At 40.0% G+C, this 25405-nt stretch overlaps 2 protein-coding genes across 2 annotated transcripts; both read left to right on the top strand.

The window, feature by feature from the left end:
• Positions 1287-3042, top strand: LOC109230637. The gene is made up of 2 exons (XM_019396094.1): positions 1287-2498; positions 2816-3042. Exons 1-2 carry the CDS (start codon positions 2177-2179, stop codon positions 2827-2829), a joined length of 336 nt encoding a protein of 111 aa, XP_019251639.1. The 5' UTR covers positions 1287-2176; the 3' UTR covers positions 2830-3042.
• Positions 7526-14035, top strand: LOC109229750 (gibberellin 2-beta-dioxygenase 8-like). Its single transcript, XM_019395303.1, has 3 exons — positions 7526-8109; positions 10927-11251; positions 13043-14035. The coding sequence occupies exons 1-3, from the start codon at positions 7640-7642 to the stop codon at positions 13274-13276; spliced, it is 1029 nt and encodes a 342-aa protein (XP_019250848.1). The 5' UTR covers positions 7526-7639; the 3' UTR covers positions 13277-14035.

Raw genomic sequence — 25405 nt, 5'->3', positions numbered from 1 at the left:
ACTTCAATTTTGACATCCACTAGACTTAACGATTTCAAGAGAATGATCTAAAGCGTCCCTCAAATTTAAACATTGGCACAACCTTGTTTGTTAAAAACTAAAATTAACATAATTTTTTAAAATCTAAGTATGTAATTTAGGAGCACTTTTTGTACACAAACCAAATGAGTCCAAATGAACTTGACAGATTCCTCAACACCGTACAACGACAAATAGTGGTAAAGTCAGGATTTTTACTGAGAAGAATCAAGGTATATGGAGTATAAAAAGTAAATATATGACAAGCCAAATCGATCAATATATAATATATATATATATATACATTTAAAATGATTTAGTATATATTTTTGCAGGAAAGTGATGTTAATTGACACCCTTTGGACAACGCTCAACGAATGACAAATGCTATTATTTCCAGCAATGCCACATTGTAAGCATGGATACAGATCTGATATATAGGCCCCAATTGCTTGAAAAATCAAGGATATTTTGCCTTTAGAGATGGAGAAAGATGTTGGAATTTTTCGAGAAAGCTGATTCCCTGACAAGTTCAATGAAGAGTTGGCAAAGCCATGGAGATATTGGGCCACTAAGCAAATTGGCATCCATGTTAATTGCATTTAGACATATGAAATCCAAGAATCTGGGACTAAACCAAAAGTCTTTGTTTGGTTACACAGACATAAGAATATACTGGATGTCTAATATTTTAACAGTATATTTCTAGATTTTAAAATAACGAAAATTCAAGAGTTTCATGTAGTATTCAATTAGTGCAATTCATCCTTTTAATAATAATGACAAAAAAATAGACTAAAATTGTAGTCTAATATTTTTTTTTTCACACACACGTTTTGTGTCAAAAATATTGGATCGACTTGAATCCATTGAACATAGACTCCATTTAGCCCATGTGGAGGAACGTAAAAGGGACGGGTCGACCTCAGTGTTAGTATCAGAATCCTTCATTATTTCTGGTGTCAGCAGCATAATAAAGAGTCCTGAAAAAAAGGAAATAAGTAGATTGATAATTACAAGTCACAACTCTCAATTATTAATTCACTCGCACAAAAATATAGCTTACCTCCAACTTCCCTCGCCCGTATTCTTTTGTAATCTTCGGTACTTATTGAATACATAGCTGTATTCATATATGTACAACAGTGTATGTGTGTGTATTGTGTAATTAGAGGAGGTTAGTCGGTGAAGTGGTTAGTTAGGTACAACTGTCAATCACTAACCACCAATATAAAACAATCCCTTCCCTTTGTATTAAAATCAATCGAACAGTAACACTTCTTCTTCTTCCTTTCTCTCTCAATTTCATCTTCTCTCATTTTGCATGTCATTTACAGTAGAAGATCCGATGGATTCTATCATGGTATCAGAGCGCCGGTCATTGGATTTACAGCTCAGATCTAAGCTCCGCCGGAAATCAGGAACAAATCACTAACAAAACTCACTTTTTGAGCAGCCATGGCCGAAAATGATGTTGCTTTGCTTGACTACAATCATCCGCTATTTTTCCAAGCTGGAGATGCTCCAGGACTCGTATTGATACTGGTCAAACTCACAGGGCCAGAAAATTATGCCCTGTGGAGCAGAGCGATGAAGTGAGCACTACGCGGAAAGAGTAAGCTTAGTTTGTAGACGGTACTTGTGTGAAAAGCAATTACAAGGGAGAATTGGCGGAGCAATGGGAAAAATGCAATGCTGTTGTGTTGTCATGGATTGGAAGCACCGTATCAAGTGAATTGATGCCGAGTATTGTGTACGTGTCAAATGCGAAGAAAGTTTGGAGCGATTTTTAGGAGAGATTTGACAGATCTAATCTCACTAGAATTTATCATCTGTGGAGTGCAATTGCGACTCTAAGGCAAGGTATGGATTATGTCACCAGCTATTATTCGAAAATAAAGGATTTATGGGATGAAGTTGATGTATTAGCCCATTTGCCCTCTTGTGATTGTGAAGAATCTTGACCTTCTGTTGTTCATTTGGAAAACATAAGGCTGTTGCAATTTCTTATGGGATTAAATGAAAGTTATAGCAATATACGCAGTAATGTGTTGGCAAAAAGGCCAGTTGTGGTTGTTAATGAGGCTTATGTATAGTTAGTCAAGAGGAAAGTCAGAGGACCTTAGGTGTCACAGATGCGCACAGAGATCCACTCACAATGTTGGCAGGAAAAGATCAAGACTTTAGACCTAGGAAGCCCGGCTTAATATGTGAGTATTGTGGGTATAAAGGCCATCTGAAGGAGAATTGCTTTAAGATAATTGGATATCTACCTGATTTCAAAAGCAAAAAGAAGAATCAAACAGCTGGAGGAAAGCATATGCCAATAATGCAAATGCAAACACAACTAATGCAAAACGAAGAAAGAACAATGCCAACAATTCAAGCACCAGGCCAATTCTTTACAGAAGAGCATTACAAGCAATTGGTCAATTTGCTGTCAAAGCCTAATGCATGGGAATGTTCTGCAAATATGACAGGTATAATTTCTCTATTGTCTAGTGCAGATATGTGTGATTGGGTGATAGATTCAGGAGCAACTCATCATGTCACCTACTGTAAGGATGTTCTAAAGGATGTTAAAAGTGTTGATAGCCAAGGAATACAAGGAGTGCAGGTGCCTACATAAAACAAGTCAAAAATCACTCACACAAAAAATACAACTATATTAGAAAATAAGATAGTGAAGAATGTGTTGCATGTGCCAGATTTTAAGTTCAATCTACTATCAGTGTCTATACTCACCAAAGATCTGTGGTGTTCTATCACTTTTTTCCCTAATTTTTATATATTTCAGGATCTTTACAGTGACAGGATGATGGGGATTGGTAAAGAGCACAATGGGTTGTATCTACTAAAGGAGAACAAAACACTAGCAGCAGCAGGATATTTTGTACAGCAAGGAATTAACGATGAGCTTTGGCATCTGAGACTAAGACATGCATCAACAAAGGCAATGGGGAATATACTAGCTCTGAGGAATAAAGTAGATTCTCTGGTTCAACAAAACTGTAAGTTTGTCCTTTGGCTAAGCAATGTAGGTTGAAATTTCCTATTAGCAATAGTAAATCTACTACTCCCTCCGTTTCATATTAAATGAGGTACTTTCCTTTTTAGTTTGTTCCAAAATAAATGACATATTTCTAAATTTAGAAATTATTCAACTTTAAACTCCTTATTTTACCCATTTTATCCTTAATGAGAAGCTTTTATAACCACACAAAAGCCATGGCCCCACAAAGCTTTACCCCTTAAGCTTTTAAGACCACAAATTTCAAAAGTCTTTCTTTTTTCCCTTAAACTCCGTGCCGAGTCAAACTACCTCATTTAATTTAAAACGGAGGGAGTAGCTATTTTCAATTAGTCCATCTAGATGTGTGGGGGCCTCACAGAGTTCCTACCTATGATTGAAAGCATTACTTTGTCACTATTGTGGATGACTATAGTAGGTACACTTGGGTATGCTTGATTCAGTCTAAATGTGAAGTAGCTATTCTAATAAGGAACTTTGTTGCAATGATAAGAAATCAATTTGATGTTGGAATTAAGGTGTTGAGGACAGATAATGGTACTAAATTCTTTAACTCTCAATGTAATGAATTATTGGCTTCTCTTGGAATCATACACCAAAGCAGTTGCCCATACACTCCACAGCAAAATGGAACTGTGGAAAGAAAACATAGACATATTTTACAAGTTGCAAGGGCTCTGAAATTTCAGAGTTCAATACCACTTAGATTCTGGGGAGACTACATCAAAACTGCTGTATATTTGATTAACAAATTGCCTACTGAGACTTTGGATAGGAAATGTCCTTATGAGATGTTGCATAACAAACTGCCAAGCTAGACCATCTAAGGGTATTTGGTTGTTTATGTTTTGCAAGAACGTACCAAGAGGAGATAAATTTACAGCTAGAGCAAAAAAATGTGTCCTTATAGGATACTCAGAGACTCAAAAGGGATACAGGTTATATGACTTAGACTCTAGAAGAGTAATAGTGAGTAGAGATGTCACATTCAGAGAACATATCTTTCCATTTAAAGAAGAAACAGATGCAAATGAAGATCTGTTTCCTTGTGAGCTAGTGGGGGTTACTCTTGAAGAGACAACTCAGCCTGATCATAGATACTCCACATTGTAGCAATGCTCCTGCTACAATTCATATGGCTGAACAAGCTGTGCCAGAATCACCCGTATCACCACCAACAACTCCACCATCAGCCACACTGGAGCAACAAGAAGAACCTCCTACACTACCTATCTTGCAGGAACCAGATGCAGACCATGCTGAAGCACCAAATTCTAACCAAACAGAACCAACATCTTACTCAGAGGAAACACTAGCTGAAAAACTAACACATCAAGAACATCTTATACCTGCAGCGAGTACTAGAAAGTCTGGCAGAACTTCCAAACCTTCCATTTTGGCTCAAAGATTATGTCTCTACAGTTAAATCAACCAAGGATACACCTTACACTATCTCCAATTTCATCACTTATGATCACCTTTCTGAGAACTAAAAATCCTTTTTAGGATCATTCTCAGAAACCTACTGAACCTAAGTCCTTCAAAGAAGCTTATCTTGACAAAGCCTTTGTAGAAGCAATGGAAGTAGAATCAAGGTATATGGATTGATCTTCCTTCTTTGAAGGTGTATCATAAGTGAAGTAGTAGATCTTTATATGCCTTGTATGCAACCTAGGAAGTAGTAGATCTTCCTTCTGGGAAGAAAGCTATAGGCTCAAAATGGGTGTTCAAAATTAAATATAAGGGAAATGGGGAAGTAGAAAGGTTTAAAGCAAGGCTGGTAGCAAAATGCTACACACAGCAGGAAGGATTGGACTATCATAAAACATTCTCTCCTGTTGTAAAGATGGTCACTGCCAGGACCATCATAAGTATAGCAACCTCTAAGGGATGGAACCTATTCCAAATGTATATAAATAATGCTTTCCTGCAGGGTGATCTTTATGAAGAAGTCTACATGTGCTTGCCTCAAGGGTTCCACAAGCAGGGGGAACAGAAGGTATGTAGGCTGCTGAAATCTTTGTATGGGTTAAAGCAGGCTTCAAGACAGTGGAATAGTAAATTAACTGAGGCACTATTAGCAGCTGGTTATACACAAAGTCCCTATGATCACTCATTGTTCACAAAATGGGCTGGATCAGATATTGTCATTATTCTAGTCTATGTAGACGACTTGCTCATCACTGGAAGCAATCCTGTTCTTGTAAAGGCAGCCAAACAGACATTACATAGTTCATTCAAGGTGAAATATCTAGGAGAACTTAGGTATTGTCTTGGGATTGAAGTTCTGAGGTCAAACAAAGGAGTGCTTCTTACTCAAAGGAAATATGCACTTCAATTAATATCAGATGTTGGACTTGCAGCTGCTAAACCTATTAAGACACCTATAGAGCTCAATCAGAAGTTAACAACCATTGATTATGACACACATGTTGGGCATACTAGAGATGCAGAATTGCACGATGTAGGAAGCTACCAAGGACTCATTGGAAAGCTTCTTTACCTAACGGTTACCAGGCCAGATTTATTTTTTACAGTCCAGGTATTAAGTCAATTTATGCAGCATCCCAAACAGTCCCATTGGGATGCAGCTCTGCGAGTGGTCAGATATGTTAAAGGTCCCCAGGCCTGGTATTCTTCTGTATAACTCTCCCATAAATCACCTTTCTGTATATAGTGACTTTGATTAGGCAGGGTGTCCAAACACCAGGAGATCAGTAACTGTTTACATTGTCAAACTTGAGGATTCACTGCTCTCGTGGAAGCCAAAGAAGCAACCTACAATTAGCAGGAGTTCAGCAGAGGTTGAGTATCGCAGTCTTGTAGCAGCAGCTGCAGAAATTACTTGGGTCCTAGAATTGCTCAAGGAGCTACAAGTTGCAATTGATGTTCCAGTCAATCTGTACTGTGATAGCAAGGCAGCTTTACAAAATAGCTGCCAACCCAATATTCCACGAGCGAACCAAACACGTCGAGATCGATTGTCATTTCGTTCGTGAAAAGATCAAGGCAGGATGGATCAGCCCTCACTACATTCCTACAAGCCTACAACTAGCTGATTTAATGACAAAAGGCCTTGGTTCAGCACAACATCATTTTCTTTTATCCAAGCTCGGAGTGTTTGATCCTTTTCACTCTCCAGCTTGAAGGGGAGTATTGAATACATAGCTGTATTCATATATGTACAGCAGTGTATGTATGTGTATTATGTAATTAGAGGAGGTTAGTCGGTTAAGTGGTTTGTTAGGTATAGTTGTCAACCACTAACCACCAATATAAAACAACCCCTTCCCTTTGTATTGAAAACAGTAACACTTCTTCTTCTTCCTCTCTCTCAACTTCATCTTCTCTCATTTTGCATGTCTTATCGATGGATTCTATCAGTACTTTTTTTGTTTCTCATCTCGTAATTTGTATCCATTTTAGTGTGTCGATTAATTGAAATTCACAGAACCTTTTTGTTCTCAAAATTTGTTTTCGAGACTTCATACTATGGATAGAGAAACTATATTCATCTCATCACAACTCTTAGCTTATTGATATCTTCTGTATCATTATAGTCAGTCCTTTGTAGAAGGACATCAAGCTTATTATAGGGACCATGTCAACGTGTGGACAGACCAGACAAGCCTGTCCACTTTTGTCCAGAATCTACCCGTCGGAGCCCCCTTACCCGAATCAATTTCTTACCTCATTTTTCTAACTAATAATTGCCATAAAACCCTAATAAAATCATCTCTTTCACTAAACAGAATATGGTTGTATGATTTTGTGTTTACTCTCATAGGGAGTTGAATCAGGAACTTCAGACTAGACACATTTCATTTGATAAAGATGTGATAGATAGTGGTAATTAACTGTTAAGTAGGAGAATGTCAACAAAGCACCGTTTGAAAAAGTGGATCTAACCTTTGTATTACCGAAAGGATACTAAAATGATAATCTTATTTCAACCAACGCCCTTATGAAACTCAAATCATATGGTTTTATCTTCGATATTTTCATGGCGCCATATATAAATATTAGTGGCATACGCTGAATTTTGTATTGCAATATTATCGTATTAATACATTCCAAGATAATAGTGCAAGGCTTGACCTCTAGTATTCCATCCATAGTAATATTTAGAATTTAGCCTATTTTAAACAGTTTTAGCCTATTTTATTTTATAGGAGTATATTTTTTTTTTTTAAAAGAATTATTTATACATCTACATAAGAAGAATTTTCTATATATATGTATCTGATGACCATGTGTGAAGCTACACTATGGTAAGGGTGATCAATTGACCACCCTTCATCGGAAAATTACACTGCGTATATAGGTAAAATATTAGATTTTAAAGGTATATGATATAAATTGAACACCCTTTGTCAGGAATTTCTTTTACGTCTTTCAAGTTTGAACACCCTAGGAAAAATACCCGGCTACGCCATTGCTGATGACAGTGCTTACAAAAGGATGTGTATGCCACTGATAAACACAAACGACGTAACAAATTCACCATTTCCCATGTTTGAACGTATCCTCCTATAAAATAGTAGCTATTTTAAGCTAAAAATCAGAGGTTAGTTGAATTAAAGAAACATCATGTCCGAATCTAACTTTGAATCCTACCCTCCATTGTTTCGCCCAGTAAACATCCCAAGTTTGGACAGAGATAGACCAGAGACACTGTCAAAGTTAGCAGTGGACGCTGCTAATATCCCTGTGATTGACTTACAATGCACAACAAGCTGTATGAGTGAAGCGTGTAGAAATTGGGGATTATTTCGTATGGTGAATCATGGTATTCCAATTACGCTATTGAACCAAATTGAAGAACATGCTATAAAGCTCTTCTCTCTGCCCTATGAAACTAAAATAGCCTTCTTCTCAAGTAACAATAATAATACTCCTATATCCTACTTTTGGGGTACTCCTGCTCTAACTCCTTCTGGATCTGCTATACCACAAAAACCAAATAATCAGCAGAGCCTACAATGGATGGAAGGATTCAATGTTTCTTTATCTCAATTATCACATCTTCATTATCAAGATTTATTGCTCGAAACTTTCAGGTTCTTCTTCTTCTTCTTCTTCTTTACGTCTTTGCTTCAAAGTTTTCTCTTTATTTTTTTGGGTCTTTCGAATATGAATGTCACCTGTGGAAAAGTTCAGCCGCCATTGAATAAACCAGTTTATGTAAAAAAAAAATTAAAACAGGTAATCAACAGTTCATATCAATTGAAATTAGTAAATCTAAAATATGGAAAAATAATTAACCTGATTAAAATTCACTAGTAACGTAAAAAGGATTTACTCCCATCAATGTGTATAAAAACTGCTTAATGAGTACCCTATCGGTATGTGTTATAGATACTTTCATTTTTAGTCTATCCTCTTTTTTCTGAAGACCAAAACTCAAAGGAGTAGGTCGAGATTAATAAGTTTTCTAGAAAAATATTTTCCTACGTACCAAACACACCCTTGTATTGATGTTTTTCCCCATCTTTTCATTTTCACGGGTCAAATAATTGTACCTGCAATGCCAATAACTACTCTTCATTTAATCACAATTACCGTCCATACTCGACTAGAGGAAAAGACAGAGATAACGACAATTGTGAAAGCAACCAAAATATCCCATTTTATCTTTTTCTTCGCCGAGTCTGAAATGTGACGTTTTCTCCATAATTAACGCCAAAAATGAGCCTGAAATGTGACGTTCTCTCCCTTTCATTTAATTTTTAATATTTTGCTCTAAGATAGTAGAATTTAGAAAGAAAAAAAGTTTCGACATATAAACTCTTGAAAAAAGACTTCTGAATATAGTAAAATAGTACTCTCCCCGTTCTAATTTATGTGATATGTTTAACTGGATACGGAGTTTAAAAAAAAATGAAGACTTTTGAAATTTGTGATCCTAAACTCGTCAAAATGGGGTTCAGAATATTTGTGTGGTTATAAAAGTTTCTTATTTATGGTAGAATTGGAAGTTTACGCTAAATTGTTTAAAATTTAGAAATGGGTTATTCTTTTTTGAACGGACCAAAAAAGAAATAGGTTCAAATAAACTGAAACAGCAGAAGTAATATATATTATTTTTAAAATTAATTAAAGGAAAAAAGTGTTTCAAATAAAATGAAGTGTACGGTATATCAATAATAGATGCTTATTTTCCTGTTCGTTTTCATCTTCTTCAGCGGATCAAAATAACCAATAAGATTGTCTAGTTTATTTTTAGTACAAACCCAACCTTTTCTCTCCTCTGGTTCTCTGCTTTCACGATATTTAATTACTAAGACTATTTACTAACAAGAAACGTAAAATTTCTCTGGATTTCCTTGATTCCTTTGTCTCTACTCGTTGCTTTTAATCAACAATAAACACAGGATTTCTCTGCTTTGATTCCCTAGTCTTTATTTTCCCGAACGACAATGTTGTCACGTATTTAGTGCTAGCCAATTAAAATAGAACATCCACGCAAAAATAATTACTGTTTCCAACATCAATTCGGCAACCTAGGACCGTGTACGAAGCAATTGACGTCAGTCTTATCAGAATGATCTTGTCCAGTGATTTCACAAAGCCCAAAATCAATCAACTTTTCGTGATTTTTCTCTTCAATTATTGATATCCTTTTGCCTAGTGGGTCTACTATTCCGAGTCCGGAACCAAAATATGGTTCTTTAGGACTCAAAGAATCAAAATATATAAAAAAAAATGGTGATCATTTTATATATAATGTCCTTTTAAACGGCGCTATACCTTAACGTAAGGGCGTATGCATGAACTTTTGTATGCGGTGTCGAAATCTATAGAAGAAAAAGAATAAATAACTTTAATTATCATATTTCTAGACAGTAAATAGTTTTAGTCCATTAGTTCTGTCGAATCTTAAGTTAGAAAAGAATCCGAGTTCAATCCTACTTAATCACAATTTTTAACTATAGAGGCTCTCTCAAATATTTGCAATTGTGATTCAAACTTCTGACCTCTTAGAGCAAAATCAAGCACATAACCAATGCGCTAGGAGACAATTTGCGTTAAATGGTGTCATTTCTTTCTACGTATCCGTTTCCTCATAGTATTGATACATATATTTAGTAAATTTTCCGACGAAGCGGTGTCCGCCCCTGCCTTAACGGCCGTTTGCCCAGTTAAGTACTATAACACCCTTTAAAAGGGCGTTATATATCAAATGGTCACCATCTTTTTTAATTTTTCTAGCATTTCGATTCTTTGCGTTCAAAAGAACCACATTTTGGTTCCGGACTCCTACGACTCCAATCGTTTAATAGTTTCTCCTAATCAAGAATATTTCTTGGTATTTCTCTAATATTGATATTACCTTCATTTCATTTTATACAACATTCTTTTTTTTTTCTTTCTTAAACTTCATATCTAATCAAATACCACCATATAAAATAATAAATAGGGAGTAATTTTTTCTATTAGTCAAGTCATTCTCTTTTCATTTTCATATTCTTTACGGAGCTTAATTTATATGAATTGATAGCAAAAAGAATTTTAACGCTGTCAATAAAACATAACTAACTATATAGCATGTTATTATTATAATTTTAAAATTATCACATCTGACTTGATATAAAGAGTTACATGCTATTATTAGTCACTTAATTAATTTCACAAACCTCAAAGTATAATTATTTTTAATACATATAAGTATATAGAAATTCAAACCAGTCGCATAGCCACCCTGGTTCAAGGTTGACACTCCTTCCCTTGAAAATTACGCGATGTAGATAACTAAATTTTATAATATATATATGCTATTTGTTGAATTCTTTTGACTTTTCTTCATACATTCTTTGTGGAAATTCTAATTCCAGTACTGCTTAAAATTATTTCTTACATATTTTGGGTGGTAATAGATGCTTGCTAGAAGAATATGGGAAACACCAGGGTAGGCTGGCTACGTCAATATTCAAGGTTTTGGCATCAGACCTGAACCTGGGACCATTACAGACTCAGTCTCATCTCTCAGTAGCCACTGGTTTACTGAGGGTGTATCGTTACCCTCGTTGCCACGAGCCAGAAGGAGCGTGGGGGATTGACGTGCACACAGATAGCTCAGTCCTCTCCATTATTCACCAAGATGAAGTTGGAGGCCTTCAAGTTTACAGCAAAGATCATCAATGGCTTGACGTCAATCCTCATCCCAATACACTTATTGTCAATATTGGTGACATGTTGCAGGTAATTCGTTCACTTTTTCGATTTTTTTTTTTAGGGTTATTCGATATTTTGTATTCGCATTGGGACCTCGATTAATTCGGATTTGCACCGCGTAAAACTCATTAAAGAGGAAGCAGTTCCTATACTAGGATCTTTTCCATTTTCGAGCTCGAACCCTAAAGGCCTAAACCTCTACTTAAAAGTGAATAGATCCTATCGATCTTACCACATCTCTTGATTGTTACTTTATCCATTGCATTTTATCTTTCTTTTTTTTTTTTCTAATTTTTAACTCGCACAATGGCCGCTGTCCTTGTTTTATCATAAAATATTCTGGAAAATATAATGAACTGAGAATAGGAGATCTTGTATTACCAGGCACCAGCCATGATCTCGTCAATCTTTTCATCATCATCGTTCAATTTAATGTACTGACATTTTAATTAATATATATAATATATTCCTTAAATTTTTTAGGAAAGAGAGTTTTACCAACCATGATAACATTAATCAATCTTTCCATCATTATAGTACAAATGAGTGGGCTGACATTTTAACTTATATAGTGTTTTTTAGCATATATCTAGTAATATTTCTTAATCATTATATAACTCATTGGACAAACGTTTAAGTCATCTACTAGTCCAATTTTAACCTTAAGGACCAGAAACAAAAACTAGTGGCCATGTAGTATTACATCTTCTCGTTGATAGCACGTATTGTAACTTACTTACCTAGCTAGTACTAGATAGAACATTGGAGTGCGCACTTTTAGCAGTCATCTAACAATTACTGTCGCAACTATATTAGAAAATTGGAAAAGGTTCGAATTTACTCTCTACTATGGTATATTGTTTATATGTGTTTCCCGTTATACTTTTCGTCCAGATCAACCTCTACCATTAATAAACTTGTCAGAATTATCCCTAACCCTAGCGTCTCTCCGCCGGGGCAGCTGACCCCTCAATTAGATTGTCCATGTCATCAATTGAATTGTCCATGTCAGCAATTTTTAAGGGCCACACAGAAAGTTTCAAACAAAACCCACCCCCTTTTCCTTGAACTATTCCCATCGGAAGTTGTGTCAAAACCTGCCAAGCATCAATAGTGCGTTGAAAATCCTGTAGCCATCAATCGGCTTGCATTCGGACGGCGTCGTCTGGGTGATGGTACAGTGCATTTAGGGCTTCTTTCACTGTGTTCTGTAGCTCCATAGCTCTTCACTTCAGCTCCACAAAATTGCCCCAAAATAGTGTTTATAGAGCTTTGGAGGGTTTTTTTGGCGCTTCAGTTGAGGGGTTATGAATGGTGTCAGTGAAGGAGAGAGCTCCGAAGGGATGTGTAGCCCAACCGTTCGATGAAATTTCACAATGACGACTAGATTGGTCGAAAGGGGGAACAACTTTTTGAATAAGAGTAAATCCTGGTGTAGTTTTGTAGTAGTCCTCACATGACTTTGGATTTTGAATATTCAAGGGAAATAAGCCCACTTTAATTGAGGGGTCGGCTGCCATAGTGGAGGACCGTTAGGGTTAGGGGCAATTCTAACAAGTTTGTTAACGGTAGGGGTTGATCTGGACGAAAAGTATAACGGGAATAAATGTAAACAATATACCATAGTAGAGAGACAAATCCGAACTATAATTTATTGATTCCACTGACAATATAAAAAAATTACATTATTAATGTTGTTTATCTATTAGGCAAGTTGTCATCGTTTTATGAGGTTAAAATTAATGTTTATGATAAAGATTTACTTGTAATTATTTTATAAGCAACCTGATTGTGTAAATATATTAAATTTTATCACAGGCAATGAGTGATGACAAGTATATGAGCGTGAAGCATAGAGTGAAGGTGAACAAACACAAAGAGAGAATATCAATAGGTTATTTTGTATTCCCTGCCGAAGATGCTATCATTCATAGCACAAACTACAAGCCTTTTACCTACGCCGATTTTCGAGCACAAGTTCAACATGATTTGAAGACAGTAGGTATCAAGACTGGTCTCCAGAAATTCAAGTTTACTACTCAATTCTCCTAACTGTGTACCTTAGTTTTAATTGGGGGAAAATGGTGCACAAATAATTAGTTCCTGCTGTATCCTTAGCTGACTGTAAGTTGTATAAACTAGTACTATTCGGAAGCGGCTCCCCTCCATTGCAGTATCCCTCCAGTTTATCAAGTGCACCTTTAATCTTATCACACCTGTCAACTATTAGATCTAAGGGTCAATACTTGTTTAACTAAAACACCCCCTTATACCATGGTTCAATGAAAAAAAGGATCAATCTTCTACTTTTGTAGTCAGCGATACAACAATTTGAAAGAGCTTCGGTTTTGTGAGGGGAGAAGTTACAGATTATTGGAGACATGAACCATAGAAAAATATAATAATATCATGAAAATGAGTTTTTTGATTGTTGCTGGGCAGTAGTAAAGTAGTAAATCTCCAGGAGGAGCAACACGATTTTAGCCTAGATATTATGTGCCAAATAGGGAAAGAATAAAACATACAATTAGTGGGACTTAACCATGGTATAATTAAGGGAGTGTTTCAGTTAAACAAATATTGACCCTTAGATCTAATAGTTGACAGGTGTAATAAAATTAAAGGCGCACTTGATAAACTGGAGGGATAATGCAATGGAGGGGAGCCGCTTCCGTAATATTCAGGGTTTTTTCTTGGTTATAATTTTTCCAATGTCCTTTCCTATTTGAGAAGAAATGGTAATTGTAGATTACTCTCTTTAATTTCATTTTCGTTGTAGGACCTAGGTGCTATAAGAATTTCGAAGTCTAATTTTACTATGTTCTGGAATAAACCATAAAACAGATTGAAATGATTAACCTTATATATAGCTTCTCAAGGAAATGATCTCCTATGACAATATAACTTGAAAGAAAGTTACACTACAAATATGTACCGTGTTTATTTATTTGTCACTCGTGTTATATTTTACCAAACTCGTGTAAAAAGGGTCATAACTAAAATAATTGTATACGGTGGAAATCGGGGCTACCCGATTTCGCTCTTCGATGGAAAAAGTGGTACCACGTCGGAAGACCAGGACGTCGAGCTCGGGGTCGAAGTTCCTTTCCAATGTCGAGGTCGATATAACTTACCGAGGTCAGAAGAAGGCATGCTTCGAGATGATGCCGGTATGATTCAGTAACGGAAAGAGCGAGATACCCGCAACAGGCCGGAGATCACGGCGTGAATTTCGGAATGGATTGGTCTTGGCGATTAAACAGTTGTCAAATATGATTTCCTACTATAATTAGAAGTGTACCTTATTTAGGACTCCCCTATTATATAAAGGGGGATCCCATTCATTTGTAAGACATGATTGACTGATAAGAAAATATACGCACATTACTCTCTTGTTATTTCACTTACTGTTCATCAGGGTTGCTTTATAATTTGCTATTCCTATTATCACACCTCGAGACTATCACAGGTCGAGGCCGAGATTTGGCCTACATACTGGTTTGGTTTACTTTGTTCTCCAATTTATCTATTTAATCCCTTGTTTATCAATTGGTATTGGATTAAATCACATATTCTTAAAACCACAATATAAGTTTCATTGTTACTCGAATTCTAGGGTAAACAGTTTGGCGCCCATCGTGGGGCTAAGGATAATAGTGATTGTTTCAGTGCTGATTCTGATAGCACACGTTATTTCACACTTGTTCTTGTCAAATATTTTTGCTCTCAGGTCAAAACATGTCAAACTCTCAAAACGCACCCGTACATGGTGATGATGGTCAAGGATTTCATGGGGAAAACGATAATGTAATTGCCCCAGGAGTCGGGGTGCCACCGGCTAATCTCGGAGGAGCACCGGTTGCCGATCCAGTTGATATTAGTTCACACGTTGCTTCAAATGCGGACCTAGGCGTGGACCCCGAAGGGAGTGTACGCAGGGAAGGACGATCTGGTGGTCAAGGTACGCAGGGCAGAGGAGACGGAGAAGTAAGTCTTCAGGTGATATTTGAGATACTACAGGCTCAGTGGGCCACTATTGCTCAGTTGCAAAATCAACACAGGACTCCGAGTGGGGTCGAGCCAGAAATCACTCGCCGTACCAATCCAGTGCCAGAAAGGTCAAATGGTAACGAATCGGGGACTGATCCTGTAATAATGTAAATGCTTGAGGAGCTCACCAAAAGAATTGAGTCAGGAGAGAGAAGATCGAAGACAATGATAAAAGAGTGGAAACATACAACTCCCGAGTTGATAAGATACCGGGGGCACCCCCGATCCTAAAGGGTTTGGATTCGAAAAAAGTTCGTGCAGAAGCCTTTTCCTCAGAGTGCGGCTCCGAAGCCCATTCCCAAGAAGTTCCGTATGCCGGATATACCTAAATACAACGGGACCACCGATCCTAATGAACACATCACTTCGTACACATGCGGAATAAAGGGAAATGACTAGATGATGATGAGATCGAGTCCCTTTTGTTGAAAAAATTTGGGAAAACTTTATCAAAGGGAGCAATGATTTGGTATCACAACTTACCACCAAATTCTATCGATTCGTTTGTCATGTTAGAAGATTCTTTCGTGAAGGCACACACCGGGGCCATAAAGGTCGCAACAAGAAAATCAGACGTTTTCAAGATAAGGCAAAGGGATAACGCAATGCTGAGGGAGTTCGTATCCCGATTTCAAATGGAACGCATTGAGTTGCCACCGGTCATAGATGATTGGGCCGTTCAAGCTTTCACCCAAGGGTTGAACGAGCAGAGTTCGATAGCATCACGACAGTTGAAACAAAATTTGGTCGAGTATCCAGGTGTAACTTGGGCAGATGTGCAAAATCGATATCAATCGAAGATCAGGGTCGAGGACGACCAATTAAGAGCCCCTTCCGGTTCAGTACATCCAAACAGGTCAGTAGTTAAAACCCTGAGGGACGTCGACAGGGAGCCAAGGTCGAACGGAGAACGATATCAACCATATACTGCAGATTGAAGGAACAACGGTTCAGGATGCAATTTCGCCCTGAACGATCGAAGAAGTTATCGAGGACAGAATTCTCGGGGACTTATGAGCAAAAGTGGTTTTGATAAACATGTCGATCCCATAGAGGCTCCTCGGTTATCGGAATATAACTTTAGCATCGACACATCAGGCATTGTATCGGCAATCGGAAGGATCAAAGATACTAGGTGACCCAGACCCATACAGACCGATCCTTCCCAAAGAAACCCAAATTTGATGTGCAAGTATCATGGCACGCATGCTCACAAGACCGCAGATTGCAGGCAGTTGAGGGAGGAGGTAGCCCGTCTATTCAATGAGGGCCACCTTCTAGAGTTCCTCAGTGTTCGAGAATCATTTCAGAGAAAGGGACGCCAATAGGAAAAATGAACAGGAGGAACCCCAGGATGTCATTCATAAGATCGTCGGTGGGGTCGACAGTCTACAGGGACCCATATTCAAACGCACTAAGGTATCAATCACTATGGAAAAACGAACCCGAGATTATGTGCCCGAAGGCTCCTTATCATTCAACGACGAAGAAGAAAAATGCATTTCTCAGCCACACAACGTCGCTCTGGTAATTTCTATCTTATTAAATAAAGTTCAAGTTAAGCGTGTTTTGGTGGATCAGGAAGCTCGGCGAATATAATCCGATCGAGGGTCGTGGAGCAACTCGGCCTACAAGATCAAATCGTGCCGGCAGCTTGGGTCTTAAACAGCTTTAACATGGCCAGTGAAACAACTAAAGGGGAGATTATTTTACCCGTGAACGTGGCTAGAAACATTCAAGATACCAAATTCCACGTGATCGAGGGTGACATGAGGTATAATGCCCTACTCGGGAGGCCCTGGATCCACAACATGAGGGCAGTCCCCTCGAATCTCCACCAAATGATGAAATTCCCGACGATAGATGGTGTAAAAATAGTATACGGGGAGCAACATGCCGCAAAGGAAATGTTTGTGGTCGATGAGGTAACATCGATATCAACGCTATCAACCTCGGGAAGATAGAGCATCAAAAGTAAACAGGAAGCCAAATAGCAATTACAGCCACCAGCCTCGACCGAATCAGGAAAGCAGGGGATAGAAGAAAAAGATGAAGAAGACTTTCTAACTTCTCGAACCTTTATTGTTCCCGAAGATTCTGACGCCACCAAATCGACGGTCGAAGAGCTGGAACAGGTTATATTGATCGAGTACCTGCCCGAGTGAAAGGTATACCTGGGAACGAGGTTAACCCCCGAACTCAGGAAAAAGCTTATTCAATTTCTTATTGATAACCTAGATTGTTTTGCTTGGTCCCATTTATACATGACAGGGATCCCACCAGAGATAACAACGCATCGGCTGAGCCTTGACCCTAGCTTCAAACCGGTGAAGCAAAAGAGAAGGTCCCAGTCCGAGGTAAAGCACGCATTCATAAAGGATGAAGTAACTAAACTTCCCAAAATAGGGTCCATTCGGGAGGTGAAATATGCAGAATGGTTAGCCAATGTAGTTGTAGTCCCTAAAAAAGGGAGCAAACTTAGAATGTGTGTAGATTATAAGGATTTAAACAAGGCATGCCCTAAAGATTCTTTTCCATTGCCTAACATCGATCGCATGATCGACGCCACGGCTAGCGACAAGATCCTTATCTTTCTCGACGCCTACTCCGGGTACAATCAAATTCAAATGAACCCATAAGACCAGGAAAAGACTTCGTTTATCACCAAGTATGGAACATATTGTTATAACGTAATGCCCTTTGGGCTAAAAAATACTGGAGCTACTTACCAACGCCTAGTAAATAAAATGTTCGAAACAAATAGGTAAGTCAATGGAAGTTTATATCGATGACATGCTAGTTAAGTCCCTGTGCGCAGAGGACCATTTGGCTCATTTGCAGGAAATATTCAAGATTTTGAGGAAATATAACATTGAAGCTCAACCCCGAGAAATGTGCTTTCAGGGTCGCTTCGGGCAAATTCCTGGGCTTCATGGTATCAAATTGGGGGATCGAGATCAACCCTGATAAAATCAAGGCCATCGAGAACATCACCGCCGTGGACAGTGTAAAAGCTGTGCAGAGGCTAACTAGACGGATAACAGCTTTAGGCCGATTCATCTCGAGGTCGTTGGATCGAAGCCACATATTTTTCTCTCTACTCAAAAAGAAGAACGATTTCACCTGGACCCCGGAAAGCCAACAAGCATTAGAGGAATTAAAGCGATACCTATCGAGCCCACCACTGCTTCACACTCCAAAGGCAGATGAGAAACATTACTTGTACTTGGCAGTATCGGAAATCGCGGTAAGTGGTATCCTAGTTCGAGAAGAGCAAGGTACGCAATTTCCCGTTTAGTATGTAAGTCGAACCTTAGGAGAAGGAGAAACTAGATACCCACACTTAGAGAGACTGACACTTGCACTGATAAACGCCTCTAGAAAGTTAAAATCGTACTTTCAATGTTACCCCATATGCGTATTAACCACTTATCCACTTCGTAATATTTTGCACAAGACCGACTCAGGCCGATTGGCCAAATGGGCCGTCGAACTCAGTGGGTACTTTATGGAATATCAACCACGAACGGCCATCAAGTCTCAAATTTTGGCAGACTTCGTAGATGATTTCGCGCCAACCTTGTACCCGAAGTTGAAAAAGAACTTTTATTAAAACAAGATACATCATCAGGGGTCTGGACCCTTTTTACCGATGGTGCCTCGAACGTGAAGGAGTCCGGGTTAGGCATCATTTTGAAGCCGGCTACGGGTAGCACCATTGGGCAGTCTATCAAAACTTCTAGGTTGACTAACAATGAGGCCGAGTACGAGGCCATGATTGCATGTCTCGAGCTAGCTAAAAGCTTGGGAGTTGAAGTCATTGAAACCAAGTGTGACTCTTTACTGGTGGTGAATCAAGTAAACAAAACTTTTGAAGTTCGAGAAGATAGAATGCAAAGTTATTTGGACAAGATGCAGGTAACTTTGCACTGTTTCAAGGAATGGACTTTGCAGCATGTACCTCGAGAATAAAACAGTGAGGCCGATGCACTTGCAAATCTAGGTTCGTCGATCGAGGAAAATGAGATCAGCTAGGGGACGGTCGTTCAACTCTCGAGATCTGTGATCGAGGAAGGTGATGCAGAGATAAACTCTACAAGCTCGACCTGGATTGGAGGAATAAGTATATTGAATACTTGAAGAACGGAAAGCTCCCATCGGACCCTAAAGAGTCAAGGGCCCTTCGCACCAAAGCTGCTCGATTTACATTGGATGAAGATGGAACATTATACAGAAGGACATTCGATGGACCATTGGCAGTATGTTTAGGACCAGGAGACACCGATTATGTTTTATGAGAGGTCCACGAAGGCACTTGTGGGAACCACTGGCGCCGAATCGTTAATTCAAAAAATCATTAGAGCACTAGGATAGCATGGAAAAGGCGCTAAGGAGTTTGTTCGAAAATGTGATAAATGTCAAAGGTTTGCACCAATGATCCATCAGCCTGGAGAATAACTTCACTCAGTCCTATCCCCGTGGACATTCATGAAATAGGGGATGGATATCGTCGGCTCTCTGCCAACAGCCCCAGGTAAAGCTAAGTTCATTTTATTTATGACAGACTATTTCTCTAAATGGGTTGAAGCACAGGCGGTAGAGAAAGTAAGAGAGAAAGAGGTTATAGACTTCATCCGGGATCACATCGTATGTCGATTTGGGATACCCGCCGAAATAGTGTGTGAAAATAGAAATAATTTATCGGCAGCAAGGTAACAAAATTCCTCGAGGACCACAAAATAAAAAGGATATTATCAACACCGTATCATCCTATTGGGAACGGACAGGCCGAATCGACGAACAAGACTATCCTTCAAAACTTAAAGAAAAGGTTGAACGACGCTAAGCGGAAGTGGAGAGAAATGTTACCCGTAGTCTTTTGGGCATATTATACGGCTCCGAGGCCTTGATTCTGGTCGAAGTTGGGAAACCTAGTGCTAGATTTTGACATACGACGGAAGAATCAAATCACGACGTTATGAATACTAGCCTCGAGCTATTGGATGAAAAACGAGAAGCTGCACTCGTTCGGATGGCTACGCAAAAGCAAAGAATCGAGAGATATTATAATAGAAGAACCAACCTTCGCCACTTCGGAATCAGGGACTTAGTTCTACGGAAAGTCACCCTCAACTCTCGAGACCCAAATGAAGGGAAACTAGGCCTAATTCGGGAAGGACTATATCGGGTCCTCGGTGTCATCAAAAAAGGATCTTACAAACTTGGCACAATGGAAGCGAACAATTGCCAAACAATTGGAATGTGTCACTCCTCAAACGGTATTATTGCTAAGGTATGACTTTACCCCTTTTCCATTTGTATTTGATACTAACTTATTTCAGGTCTACGATCGAGGACGTCGAGAAACTGTTCAGTACGAGGACCTTAGGTTTTAAAGCACGCGTTGCACTCTTTTTCCCTTAGATCGGTTTTTATCCCAAATGGGTTTCTTCGGTGAGGTTTTTAACGAGGAAACAATCATGTGCTACCTAAGGAAAATTCAACAGTATCCAAGGCTTCTTTTCAGTCAACCTCGAATACTGGGGGACATCACCCTATGAGGTTATATTTTCAATGAAAATACTTCATGTCAAAGGATCTTGATGGGGAAACTTTGTAATGGCCAAACGATTGAATGAACCGTGTCCATATAGATTAGTCAAGCCCCGATGGCAAAACATGTATGCATGTATAAATTATTTCAAGAAGCATTCTTTCTATATCAAACATTTTGTGTCTCAAAGAAAACTTTCTACTATACGAGCTCCGTGCTTATGATTTTGTGAGAAATGGCTCAAGGGCCAAGCGCAAATATACCTCGAACACTTGGGGATTGCCATCGACGATCGACATATTCGAGTTATCTAAACTCGAATTCATAAGACCTCAAAGAGGCACCCCTCGATCTATAGGCCAAGGCCATCATTCTCGGGGACTAACACTTTGAGTAAGTTCGAAGTGTTATTGGGAAATAAGCCCAAGAAGCATACCCAAAGGCTACGACCAGATTAATGCCGCTCGGGGACGTCCGAATCCCGCAATCACAACAGGCCTTCACATTCTTTAAAAAACCAGCTAAAAAAGGCTACCCTCGGCAAATAATCAAAAGGGCTTCGATTAAATCAGCCCTCAAAAAACTTTTAAGAGGTATAAAATTATCTTAACAAAAATGTGCTAAGGCACAAAAAGCAGAGGGGTTTCAATCGACATCGAACCCTCAAAAAACCCAATGGATAAAAAATACATGCTAAGGCATAAAAATATTTTCACTAAGTATTTTAAGCCGAAAGAGGGGAATAACAACCATCTTTTAGAGGCCATATCGGCCCGATCTAAAGAGCCTAAGGGCCAATACACTTAGAGTTCGAGATCTTGTTCTCACTCCATCCGAACCCAAGGGTTCGACTATACCAAGCCCAAATAAAGAATAACTTGACTATGGCTCGGGGACTCACCATTATCCGACACAAACCCTAAATGGCCTATGCCTCAAGTTCGAACCTTATTCGAACTCGGCCATGGTGACTTCGAGGAAGTCACCCAAAACCAAAGTCTCGAATGCACCGTTCAAAGCATAAGGTTGTGTTAAAAATTTTACAAGGCAAAAACATGTTTATAAAAATTGAGAAGGCATTCAAGAGAAATTTTCTTTTATATATTGATGAAGAAAGATATGTACAAGAGACCGACAGAGGTCTTACAAAAAAGGAAAGGAAAAATAAAATCCTAACTATGCCCGGGGCTGGTTTCTCCCTCGGGGGCAGCTTCTTCTTCGGGCCCCTCGTCGATATCGGACCCGCCTTGGCTGCTTTCATCATCATCGTCATCATTGTAGGAGACAAAAAAACTAGCATCAGCTTCAAGCGCCTTAGCTTGAGCTATCTCTTCGGAGAGGTCAAAACCTCAAGCGTGGATTTCCTCGAGGGTCTCCCTCCGGGATTGGAACTTCGCCAAGTCATTGCTCCATGGCTCTCAAGTGGAAGCCTCCCTTAGCTGTGTTTGAGCAGCCTTGGTATCGGCCAAGTACACGGCTATGGATTTATCATCCACGATCTTCGTCTCCCCGACCTCTGCCTCGGCCTCTACAAGCTTAGCTTCGAGCTCCTCGATCCTTTTGGCCTGGGCTAAACCTTTCTATTTAGAGCCCCGAAGTTGGACCTCGGCCGACGACAGTTTGGCCAAAGCAGCCTCTTTCTCCGCAGCAAGGCGTTCCATGTTCTCCTTCCACCAATCATAGTCAGCTTTGACTTGGTCGACCTCCCCTCGGAGCAACTCGATCCTTTCCAGCTTTTGCTGTAACTGAGATATTGAAGTGTTAGCCTCCACAGTTGGATCGAGACCGTACTCTTTCAAAAGGTTAGTTAGCTGCTCCTCTAGCTCGACCTCTTCCTTATGAGCCTGCGCCAATTCAGCTCAGAGGTCTCTAAGCTCCTCTTCTTTCTGCACATAGAGGCGTTTGAGGGCGTCTCTCTCCCCAGCAAGCCTTTTGAGATCGGCCTCACACCGGATCAGCTCGGCTTGGGACTTGTTGAACGCTTCCCGATGAAGCATCACAACCGATGGAGAAAGGAAAGAAATCAGGAAAGAGGAGATAAAAGCAAACGTAATAACGGGAAATGAAGTTTACCTGGTTCAGGAGGCGATGTGCCTCGTCAAAAACCATCGGCGCATCTAGGTCAGAAACGTCATCGACCCCCGCAAGGTAGCCATGAAATATGTCTTCCCCATTGTGGGCCGTTCCCACATCGGGTGTCTCCAAGGATTGAGCCTCCCGAAACTGCCCTTTAGAGTTCCGGGCCGGGCGGCTAATCATCAATATTAATTGCCCCAAGCGAGTCACTTAGGGCACTCTCTCCCTTCCGAAGAGCCCTAGAACCGAACCCTTCGGGCACGCTCGCCGTTGTTTATCACGGCATGAGGTATCTTTTATCCCCGATTACTCGGGGGCTTTGCTTGGAGTACCTTCCGAGATCTCCTCGGTCCGAGGGTGAATCTCCTCACCCATCACCAGCCCAGCCGCTATTGAAGCTTTGATGCTCCCCCTCTTTCGAGGCACCAGCTCACAATCGGCATCTTCCCCCTCCTCTTCTTCATCTCGTAGCTTTTGGGCTACGCCGACAGACAAAGCAGCAGAGTCGTCCTTCGGCTTATGATCCCTACTCTTCTTAGGCTCCGGGGTAACACAAGGCGAGGCCCTTCTCCTCTTCTTGTCCTTGGCCGGTTTGAGAACCACCTCTTCTCCAGGTGAGGCCGGTCTCAATTCAGCAACATCCCCGAGGCCTGTGTAAAAGGGAGTCAAGTATGTCTGAAAAGAAATGTTTCAGAAAAGGATGTCGTAAGCATACAGGATAAACTTACCATGATTTTTAGCCTCCCATCTGCCCCTTGCCAAGTCACGCCAGCAGCGCTCGGCATGGGAAAAAGTTGCAGCTAGCTTTCGAGCCAAGTCTTCAAGGTCGGGGACCGCATGAGGCATCCAGGCAACCGCTGCATAACAGATGAAAGTGTTACACGAAGCAAAAAATAAAGTACGAAGATTAATGGCTAATACTTACGATCGGGGTTCCATTTCTCGGGGAACGGTAGTTTCTCCTCGGGGATGAGGTCGCAGGTCCTTACCTACACGAACCGGCTCATCCAACCTCAGTCCTTGTCCTCATCGATACTTGCAAAAAAGGACTTCCTTGATCGGCTTTGAAGCTTGATTAATCCTCGATAAAGTCGAGGTCGATACAACCTTATGAGGTGGCTGAGAGTGAATTCCAATCCCTTGGCCTTACCCGAGAAGAAGCAGAGCATAATCACTATACGCCAGAATGAGGGATGCACCTGGCCGAGGGTAACCCGGTACATCTTGCAAAAATCGACGATCACTGGGTCAAGAGGACCCAATGTGAAGGGGTAAGTGCAAACACTTAGAAACCCCTCCACGTGAGTGGTGATACTTTCTTCGGGGGCGGGGATCTGTACCACGACCTTGGGCCCCCAGTTGTAGTCTTCCTTCACGACTTCGAGCTGTTTCGCCGTTATCGAGCAAATATAACTCGATATGTGTTCACATCGGCCAGGGACCGATGGAAGTTTCTCGACTTTGAAGTCATTTTTTAGGACACAAGGGCCGAGAACAATTTTGTGAAGGAGCGGTTCCACCGACGTTTTGTCACCGGCCGGCCGGGAAGAAGAGGAAGAAGCTTTCTCCTTTTGCGGGACGGTCTTGGAAGTTTTTGCCATTGTTACAGGTAAAGGGAAGCGGAAAGAGATGAAAATTGGTGTTTTTGCTAAAAAATTGAATCAACGGGCGGTGAAAGAGAAGAGATGGAGAGAGGAAGAAACTTAGAAAACTTGGTGAAGATGGAAGTAAAGTTTTGATTCAAATGGGGAACCTGTATTTATAGATTCACGACGATGGTTCGGTGGCACTAGTGGCCGACCATCACTAGCAAGCATTAATGGTTTGGGGAACCAAACTGACGGGACGTTTCTATCACCTTGAGCACTTACGTCACTGGGATGACGTCATTATCGGGGTCTCCAGAAAATCGAGGTTCAAGTCGTTTCTTATCATTTTATTCTAAGAAACGAGGGGACTATCTGTATATGGTGGAAATCAGGGCTAACCGATTTCGTTCTTCGATGGAGAAAATGGTACCATGTCGGAAGACCAGGACGTCGAGCTCGGGGTCGAAGTTCCTTTCCAATGTCGAGGTCGATATCACTTACCGAGGTCAGAGGAAGGCATGCTTCGAGATGATGCCGGTATGATTCAGTAACGGAAAGAGCAAGATACCCGCAACACGCTGGAGATCACAGCGTGAATTTCGGAATGGTGGTCTTCGGCGGTTAAACAGTTGTCAAATATGATTTCCTACTATAATTAGAAGTGTACCTTATTTAGGACTCCCCTATTATATAAAGGGGGATCCCATTCATTTGTAAGACATGGTTGACTGATAAGAAAATATACGCACATTACTCCCTTGCTATTTCACATACTGTTCATCATGGTTGCTTTATAATTTGCTATTCCTATTATCACACCTCGAGACTATCGCAAGTCGAGGTCGAGATTTGGCCTACATGCTGGTTTGGTTTACTTTGTTCTCTAATTTATCTATTTAATCCCTTGTTTAT

This window comes from Nicotiana attenuata, chromosome 7 (genome assembly GCF_001879085.1).
Source record: "Nicotiana attenuata strain UT chromosome 7, NIATTr2, whole genome shotgun sequence".
In the NCBI taxonomy this organism is placed as follows: Eukaryota; Viridiplantae; Streptophyta; class Magnoliopsida; order Solanales; family Solanaceae; genus Nicotiana; species Nicotiana attenuata.
This window is presented reverse-complemented; position numbering and strand designations above follow the sequence as displayed.